The sequence below is a fragment of the Lathyrus oleraceus genome, chromosome 3, assembly GCF_024323335.1.
Source record: "Lathyrus oleraceus cultivar Zhongwan6 chromosome 3, CAAS_Psat_ZW6_1.0, whole genome shotgun sequence".
Lineage (NCBI taxonomy): Eukaryota > Viridiplantae > Streptophyta > Magnoliopsida > Fabales > Fabaceae > Lathyrus > Lathyrus oleraceus.
This window is the reverse complement of record NC_066581.1, coordinates 9,229,416-9,238,135: the sequence shown is the minus strand read 5'-3', so window position 1 is coordinate 9,238,135 and position 8,720 is coordinate 9,229,416. Positions and strand designations below refer to the sequence as shown.

Sequence of the window (8,720 nt, the reverse complement as noted above, 5' to 3'; positions counted from 1 at the left end):
GATCCTCGCTGTATAATCTACAAAATTTGAAGATATTGTAAGTCGTTTTATGTTTGAAGCTCTTATCGGGATGGTTGGTTTACTATATTGTCAAGATATGATTTACTTCCCATTCTGATTGGTTAACTTTAATTCCGTTCTGGTTTTTTAGTGATATCAGTTCCAACAGCATAATGGGTGAAATACCATACGAATTACCTCTAAATGCCACACATATGTAAGCCTACTTTTCTGATGATTTCGATTTTACCGGAAGCTATAGCAGTGAGTTTTTTCTGATGATCCTTCTTTATGGCAGAAACATGGCTTGCAACTATTTGAGCCAAAATATCCCTCATTCATTATCAAACATGAAAAAACTAAGACATCTGTGAGTTACATTCATATTGATTTGATTCCAAGCTTGAAAGGGGAGCTGCTTCAAATTTTCTTATCACATTTGAGTATGATATAATTATTGAATTTTGAAAATGGCAGTGAAATTAACACTTTTTTGTCTTGCAGGAATTTAAGCCACAATTTCTTGTATGGACCAATTGGCAATGTGTTCACTGGCTTAGATAATCTCAAGGAAATGTATGTTTTCTTCACTTGAGTCTTTTGCTTTTAGAATTTCAATGCTAATAAATGAAAGACTTCACCAATGATTAAGCTATGTTAGGCACTTAACCTAAACCATTTCCACAGAATTGTGTTTTCTGTGCATTGCCAATTTTTTGAATTTTCCGAATAGGTAAGAGCAAAAAATGAAGCCAATCTAAACCTTCACAATTTTTAATCAGTCATAATGGAAAGAGTAGTATGTGTTTATATATTATGCCATAATATATAAAACATGGCGAAATCCAGATAGCACAAACATAATCATCCCTTTTTGTTGGAAATGCATTGGATAGTTTAGACTTGAGAAGCAAGAAAAGGATGCTAATTTGGAAAAGAAAATAAATGATCTGTCACCTTGTGGGTACTTCTGATGCTGTTGCTTCTGCTGAGAAACTTATCAATGAAGTCCTTGCTGAGGTTTGTTTTAAATTTTCTCTAATTATGTTGTGGAATCACTGTAACTTTGGCCTGTTAGTGAAATATCACTGGTTAGAGTTGTTTTCAACTGATTTTGTAAATGCAATGTGAAATGTTTAATGATAAATTTGCTTAAATTATATTGGAATTAGTGCGCTCTGTATCCTGCCAGGGAAAATTCACTGATAAGAGTGGTTTTGAATTGACTTTCTATTTGTAATATGGTGTGTTTTCTGGTTAATTTGCTCTAGTGAGGTTTGAATGACTGCAACTGTAACCTGCTAGTGAAATATTGCTGACAGTATTTGTTTTGAACTGATTTTATAACTTTAGTATGATTGTTTTGTGCTGAATTTGTTAAAATGATCTTCAAAGTCGAATGGCCTTAACTGTAACCTGTTAGTGAAGCGTCATTGACGATGGTTGTTTTCTACTGATTTTTAACTGTAATAATCTGGGGGAAATGTAACCATTAACATCACTGATAAGAGTTGCTTCTTTACTAGGCTGAAGCCGGGGCTTCTGCCGGTGGTGGTACTAGACGGATGGCTGCACAATCTGGGGGTGATGAATTTTCGATGCAAATCCCAAACAATAAGGTGTGCAAAGTTGCCTGAAATATGTACACCCATGTACTTTCTACAGTGTTTTGTTTATAATTGATTTGGTTTCTTAGGTCGGCCTTATAATTGGTAAAGGAGGAGAAACAATTAAGAGTATGCAAGCTTCTACTGGAGCACGGATTCAGGTTATCTCTTGTTCTTTGTTTTCTCTGCTTCTTTTGTTATATATTTTCAAAATCATAATTATGTTTGAAGTTGGATGGTGTTAAGGTTAACAGCTGACTGCCCAAACTCTCATGTCTCAAGACTTGGATTTTCCATTGTTAGTAACTTTTGACAACTAATGCCTTATAATTGAACATATTACTTTTAATGTTAAACACCAATTGCGAATGGAAGATCGAATTTGGATCCAACTCCAATCCGGCTCAGAATTCCGGTGCGGTGGATTTTCAGAGAATCGCAGGTATTAGCTTCTCTTCCTCTTGTTGTGTCACTCGTTATGTATCTTATTCTTCTCAACTGTGATTGTGATTCTTCTTCTTCTTCAACTCTTCTGAACTGTGTTATGGAATTGCAGAGTCATCACTGCGGTGGTTACGTGGCGAAGTGGTCACGCGAGAGGGAAGTGAAGTGAGCTTCTCAGAGATGAACTGTGAAGAATGAGCTCTAATCTTTGAGCAAAAAGCAACCGATTCTGAATATGAGGGTAGAGAGCTTGAGAGTGAAGAGTGAAGATTGAAGGTGAGGAATGAAAAAACTAGAAAAGCTTCTGATTGCACTGTTATATACATGGTATTCTCAACCAAATCGGGCAACGGATCGGGCAGGTTAGTTATGTTAGGGCAGGTTGTTAGGATTTTTGTTAAAACTCTGTTAGTTGCAAGTTAATTTTATATGTGAATTGATTTTCTATTAATTATTTCCATCAGTTAAAATAGTTGTATTGCTTGCAGGGATAAGTCAAAATTGGACCTTAGCTTGCAGTTCAGCTGGATTTGCACGTTACTTCTATGAAGGTTTGTTGTGGTTGGAAGTTCTGCTGTTAAAATGTTAGTTTGTTTTGTTAGTTACAAGTCTGTCAAATCAATTTAAAATTAGTTAGGTTAAGTTAGAGAACTAGTTAGTCATGGTTATTATGAAATTAGAAGAAAAAAAACTTAACTGTTAGTCAAAGTCCTGCTGTTAGTTATTTCCCATTTTTTGACTCTGTTAGTTTTATTTATAATCGATTGCTTTGAAATTATGTTACTACAAAAGGTTAGATTGATGTTAGTAAATCTGTTAGCAAGTTGATGGTGAGATCTGTCATGGCCTATTAGTATCAGAAACATTATTAGTGAAGGCCAAGACCATGACCAAACACTTGCCTGATTATTTGATGTAGAACTTACTTGCTGAAACTTTCCGCTATGCTAATGATTGTCTTGGTGCATGACTTGTCATTGGGCATGAGCGCCGGGAGCTGTTACCGCAGCAAGTTGTATCAGTTAAGTTGTTATGACTAATTTTGGGAATCTGCTAACGACTCGTTTTAGACAGCACTAGCTAGTGTGTTTTGAGTTGCTCGCTTGCCAACAACTTAATAATTGTAATGGATTTGAAGTTAATTGAGAATTTTTCCACCGATACTTAGTAAAACTCGATTAAAATGTCGTTTACGATGGTTATAACATACTGCTATGTTGTTAAAAAGCTGTTTGAATGGTTTGAATTGTGAGTTGTTTAGAAAACCATGTTAATAACTTGAAGTAGGGTTAGTGACGGTATTACATGATTATGTTAGATTCAGTTATATTGGTTAATGTTAACTTACAACATTCGTTCTGTTGTGATAATTATGCAGGATGTACTACCTTGGTTTCGAACTGATTTCAGAATTTGCATCTGTACCGAATTGGGGTGGGCTGCCACGGTTAATTCTTGCACTTTTGGTAATTTTTTATTAGCGAGTTTCAATGATGTCTATGTGTAATTATTAGGATTTAATTAAGGGTATACTTATTTTCCTGTGGAATGCTAACTGTGGCGTTGTTATGTATGTTCTAAAACTTTTGATTTGTGCAGTTTCTGACTTGTGGAAAATTCATGGATGAATATATGACAATTCTGCTTCATGAATGAATGAAGAATTTCTTCTGTGAAACTGGATTTTTGTGAATGAGTGAATCTTTAAAAATTGGAATGGATGAAGAAAATTGCTTTTGTGAAACTGGAATTTCGTTTATATATCCTTCAAAATCTGTTACAATGCTCATGAAATTAATGCTAAACTTATATGAAATGCAATGGTTAGTTACAAATCAAAATGTTAGTTTCAATTTTCGTATACCTTAGACAGCGCTTTTGTAAAAAGCGCTGTCTAAGGGGGGGGGGGGGGGGCTTAGACAGCGCTTTTTGAAAAGCGCTGTCTAAGGTATACCTAAAAGAATTAAAATAGGAGGGTCTTAGAAAGCGCTTTTGGCCAAAGCGCTGTCTAAGGGGGTGGGGCTTAGACAGCGCTTTTCAAAAGCGCTGTCTAAGGTATACCTAAAAAATTTAAAATAAGAGGGTCTTATAAAGCGCTTTTGGCCAAAGCGCTGTCTAGGGGGGGGGGGGCTTAGACAGCGCTTTTAAGATTTAAAAAAGCGCTGTCTAAACCTTTAGCAGCGGAGGTTTAGACAGCGCTTTAAAGCGCTGTCTAAGGCTAAAAAAAGCGCTGTCTAAGGTCTTGTTTGTTGTAGTGACATGTGTAACTGAGATAAAAGAAAAATAAAACTGTATTGAATCAATTGATAATCAAGGATATAATTCTCCCTATTAGTGTCTCGAGTCATTCATTAAGAATTATAAATAAAAAAATATTATATATTCACACAATATTTTTAAAAAATTAATTATTTACGTTTTCGATATTTTGAATATACGTAGTTTTAACTTACTTTTTTAGTCTTTTAAAGAATGTCATCTTACATTTTTAATCTCTTAATCAATAGTTTAGAGATGCTCGTTAATATTTCCTTATAAATAAAAAGAAAGGTATTAATTGGAGTAGACTTAAATTTGAATTAGATGAGATGAAAGACACCACTAAAGATAATCATTAATAATAATAATAATAAGTTAAATTCTTAGCTACCTATTGTAAAATTGGGATAATTTACCCCAAATAAAATTTTAAAATCTCATATTAATCTAAAATTTTAAAGAATTAAAATTAAGTCAAGGATATTGAATATTTATAAGTGAGAAGAGATATAGATTAAATACCTTAAGATTTTGAAGTAATACGTAATAAATTTTGATATAATGAATAAATTACCCTGGATTTCATAAAGGGTGGCCTAGGCCTCACCTAATAAAAATCCTGAAGTCATAAACATGATTCATGATAGAAATTGCAAGTATAGTCAATAAAGACACTTATTTTCTCATGCCTTTTTCCCTCTTATTTCTTTAGTATCTTGCATTGCAGACAAACTAACACAAGGTCACATTTTTCTCTCTTAACTCATCCTTCCTTGCTTTCTTTTCTCATATATTTTCTTCCATGCACATATTCTAGACTTTACTTTCTCTATATATATGAATCTTCTACTAGATTTATCAATAGTACTATTCATGGTAACTGCAATATATGATTATTATTATTATTATTATTGATTAACTCTTTATAGGCTCTATTTTTTTCAGAATTTTTGCAATGGAAGGGTTAACTCCGAGTTCATGCACTAGGGCTGAACTATTAGAGAAGAAAACAAAAACAGAAGAAGCATTGAATTGTCCAAGGTGCAAATCAACAAACACAAAGTTCTGTTATTACAACAACTATAGCCTCACACAACCAAGATACTTATGCAAAACATGCAAAAGGTATTGGACACAAGGTGGTTCACTAAGAAACATCCCTGTTGGAGGCAGTTCTAGGAAGAACAACAAGCTCATAGCATCATCAGCTATATCTTCATATAACATGATTAAAGGCCATAATCTTAGTTTGTCTTCTAATAGTGTTCCTAATTCCTTGATGATGATGTCAAGTTCAAGCTCAAATGGACACTATTATCCATGGTTCTCCATGCAGGAAATGAAACCAAATACTGGATTTTCAGTTGGAGAGATGAAGAAACTTTGCAATACAAATGATCGTGTTGAACAAGTGGAACATAATGAAGAACAAGAAAATTCAACAAATGGAGTCATAGGTGAAGGGTCATCATGGTAAATATGTTTGTTTTTAAGGTGACTTTTGATGAATAAGGAAAGACTCAGATATTCAAAGGTTGTATTATATATATTAATTGGTCGAGTGCTTTGTGCACTATATTTTCTATTTAAACAATAAAAGTAGAACAAAAAATAAAGTGTATTTGAAGTTTGAACAATAAATTAGCATATAAATATATAACAAAAATTAGGCAAAACTTGATTACCTGTCCTAACGAAAAACAACATGATCACCCACTTAGAACGTATTTTAATTATAATTAATTAAGCAAAGACTTAGGGCTAGAATTACAACAACTCCTATAAGAAAGAAAAATGCATTATTTCGCTATTTTAGAGGGACCCTCAAATATTCTCTTTTTAGGTCAAATAGAAATCATTTCATCACCCCAATGTCAATGCAAGACAATTAATTAACTAATGTGTTTTTTTTTAATCATGATCTTGTATTTTTCTTTTCTGGTAAGTTTAATTGGCAGACAAAACACCTTCTTTTCCTTACCATTTTCTTCTTCTTTGGGTGCACCAATATCTTTGAAAATCATTTTGTTCTTTCTACATTGCGAACAAATTTTGAATCGTCTGCGAGTTTAGCTACTCTACTCTATAAATAAGGGTCCATCCTCTAAGTATTATCATTCAATTCAACTATTCTTATGTCTTCCTCTAATATTATATACAAGAATATCTATTATAAATCATTAAGAATCAATAATCTTGAATATGTTCTAAAATGACAAGAAAATATGTAAGTGAAGATTTATTTTGAATTTAGAAATAGGCAAGACTTGTGAAGTGTTACAGTAGATTTGAATTCAAAAATAGACAACACTTGTAAAGTATTGTACTATATTTGAATTCGGAAATAGACAACACTTTATGAAGTATTGCCGAATGAAAGTATGTAACTCTTGAAAAATATTGCAGTAAGTCAAACAATTTAACTTTTGTAAAAGTATGTAGCTTTTGACAAAGGTTTGTAACTCTTGGTAAAAGAAAGTTGTTTCACCAAGGGTCGCAACCTTGTGAAACAACACTAATATGACCTATAAATACTTCATTTCGGATTCATAAAAATGCAACGAAAAACATACATCCTCTTCACTAAAATTTTAGATATTTTTCCCTTATTCGAGTTTTCATCGGTCTTGTGTAAACTCGAGTATAGGTTGAATTATTCTAAGTATTCCTGCGTTCCAACTCTAAGACATTTGAGAGTGCTTGAAATGTTATGGAATTCTAAGTATTCCTGCGTTCCAACTCTAAGACATTTGAGAGTGCTTGAAATGTTATGGAAGATTTTTACTAAAGAGCATTGAACATGGTAGGACTTCTTCTTTTAGAGCAACACATTTGTGAGAGACACACCACATATTTACCTAAAATCTTAAGGTGATAGGTGAGTGGGTTCTCTCACTTATAAATGTTCAAGTCTCCATATTTTCAACCAATGTAGGACTATTACTCACGCTACTCACACTTGCTACATTCTCAACATGAAATACGTATAAGAAAAGTGATTTCGTTCACGATTCTAGCCTCGATCAATTTTGATTTAAATTAATTTTCTAACAATATTATAAATATTGCAAATAATAACAACCGAGTCTTTCATTTCAAGTATCAAAGTCACAAATCAAGAACACTAGAAGAAAGAGTACAAGAAAAAAAGCGTCATTATCGTCATTATCGATCTAATACGTTTTTATGGTTTCCCATAGAAATTAGAACAATGTGAAAATCATAAAATAAAGATCCAAAATTAAATTCTACTTATAGTTGGCATCAAAGTAAATGATTATCGATATCATAATTTTTTTAATAATTATTGAATAATTGAGATGCATTATAATTAATAAGAAATAGTCATCAATTCTTTGATTATTCACTGTATATTAATTACATCTTATAATAAGTAATTATTTAACATACTTTATAGTATTTATATAATTTTCATTTTAAATAAAAAAAACTAGATAATATGCAATACATGTTACATACAGCAATAGCATCATTCTATTCTATGTGAGAATAATTGTGTGAAAAAACTTATACACTAATTTGATTCAACATTATTGCAACATGTTTGAATTATTTTCTAACGGATTCTAACAATAATATATATATATATATATATATATATATATATATATATATATATATATATATATATATATATATATATATATATATATATATATATATATATATATATATAAAATTAAAAATAAATTTTCACATATATTCCAATAATAGTATTTCAAACAGTAACATATATATTAATGAACTATTTCTTTCTATATTCATTTATGATTTAGGATATATTATATATGTATTAAATATATATTATTTTTCTAGCTTTAATTAATCAATAATATATATGATTGTTTTATTTAGTTGATAATTATGGTTCCCGTAATTTACATTACTTTGATTCTAGAGTATAATATATGAATCATTCAAATATATGAATTACGAATGTTACTATTTGAGACAAAAGTATTTTGAAAAAATTTAAAAATACTCTTATATGCTTATATTCTGTAAAAATCAAATTTAATATGAAATACATACACATATATATGTTACATATTTCATACAATTAAAATTTTTAAAAATTAGACGCATATTCATCTATAAAATTATCAAATTATCTTGCATAAAAATCTTTGAAACAAAGGCATAAAGAAATTATTTTTAAAAAAGTTGTCAGCACTTTTTAAGTTAGGTTTGTTACACTTTTTAATCAGATATATGGTTAATTGACTTAACAAAACTTGTTGTTGTTTCAAATTTTGAAAAATTGTTTGAAATTCAAAATTCCTCATGTACTTGTTAAATCAGGTGTCCGTTTAAACGACTTAACAAGTCCTGAACAAAATTCAAAATTAAGTTTTTTCATGAACCATTGTCATTCTAAATTTTTGCAAA

At 31.0% G+C, this 8,720-nt stretch overlaps 2 protein-coding genes and 1 long non-coding RNA gene across 3 annotated transcripts; all 3 read left to right on the top strand.

Moving 5' to 3' along the window:
- The first annotated feature begins 304 nt into the window (after positions 1-304).
- LOC127128810 (uncharacterized) lies at positions 305-1,852 on the top strand. The gene is made up of 4 exons (XM_051058178.1): positions 305-576; positions 902-1,020; positions 1,527-1,619; positions 1,697-1,852. Exons 2-4 carry the CDS (start codon positions 946-948, stop codon positions 1,850-1,852), a joined length of 324 nt encoding a protein of 107 aa, XP_050914135.1. The 5' UTR covers positions 305-576; positions 902-945.
- A 92-nt stretch (positions 1,853-1,944) lies between these two features.
- Positions 1,945-2,710, top strand: LOC127128864 (uncharacterized). The gene is made up of 3 exons (XR_007806063.1): positions 1,945-2,049; positions 2,164-2,413; positions 2,540-2,710. It is a non-coding gene; the product is annotated as an uncharacterized LOC127128864 (long non-coding RNA).
- Positions 2,711-4,922: 2,212 nt separating this feature from the next.
- Positions 4,923-5,861, top strand: LOC127128863 (dof zinc finger protein DOF4.6). Its single transcript, XM_051058239.1, has 2 exons — positions 4,923-5,052; positions 5,256-5,861. The coding sequence occupies exon 2, from the start codon at positions 5,266-5,268 to the stop codon at positions 5,785-5,787; it is 522 nt and encodes a 173-aa protein (XP_050914196.1). The 5' UTR covers positions 4,923-5,052; positions 5,256-5,265; the 3' UTR covers positions 5,788-5,861.
- The last annotated feature ends 2,859 nt before the right edge of the window (positions 5,862-8,720 follow it).

What these genes read in the sequence shown, in the direction of transcription:
- LOC127128810 (XM_051058178.1), top strand. Translation starts at nt 946, where the DNA reads ATGATCTGTCACCTTGTGGGTACTTCTGATGCTGTTGCTTCTGCTGAG. An exon ending in TCAATGAAGTCCTTGCTGAG is followed by an intron (nt 1,021 to 1,526) that starts GTTTGTTTTAAA and finishes CTTCTTTACTAG; the next exon opens with GCTGAAGCCGGGGCTTCTGC. An exon ending in TGCAAATCCCAAACAATAAG is followed by an intron (nt 1,620 to 1,696) that starts GTGTGCAAAGTT and finishes TTGGTTTCTTAG; the next exon opens with GTCGGCCTTATAATTGGTAA.
- LOC127128863 (XM_051058239.1), top strand. Translation starts at nt 5,266, where the DNA reads ATGGAAGGGTTAACTCCGAGTTCATGCACTAGGGCTGAACTATTAGAG.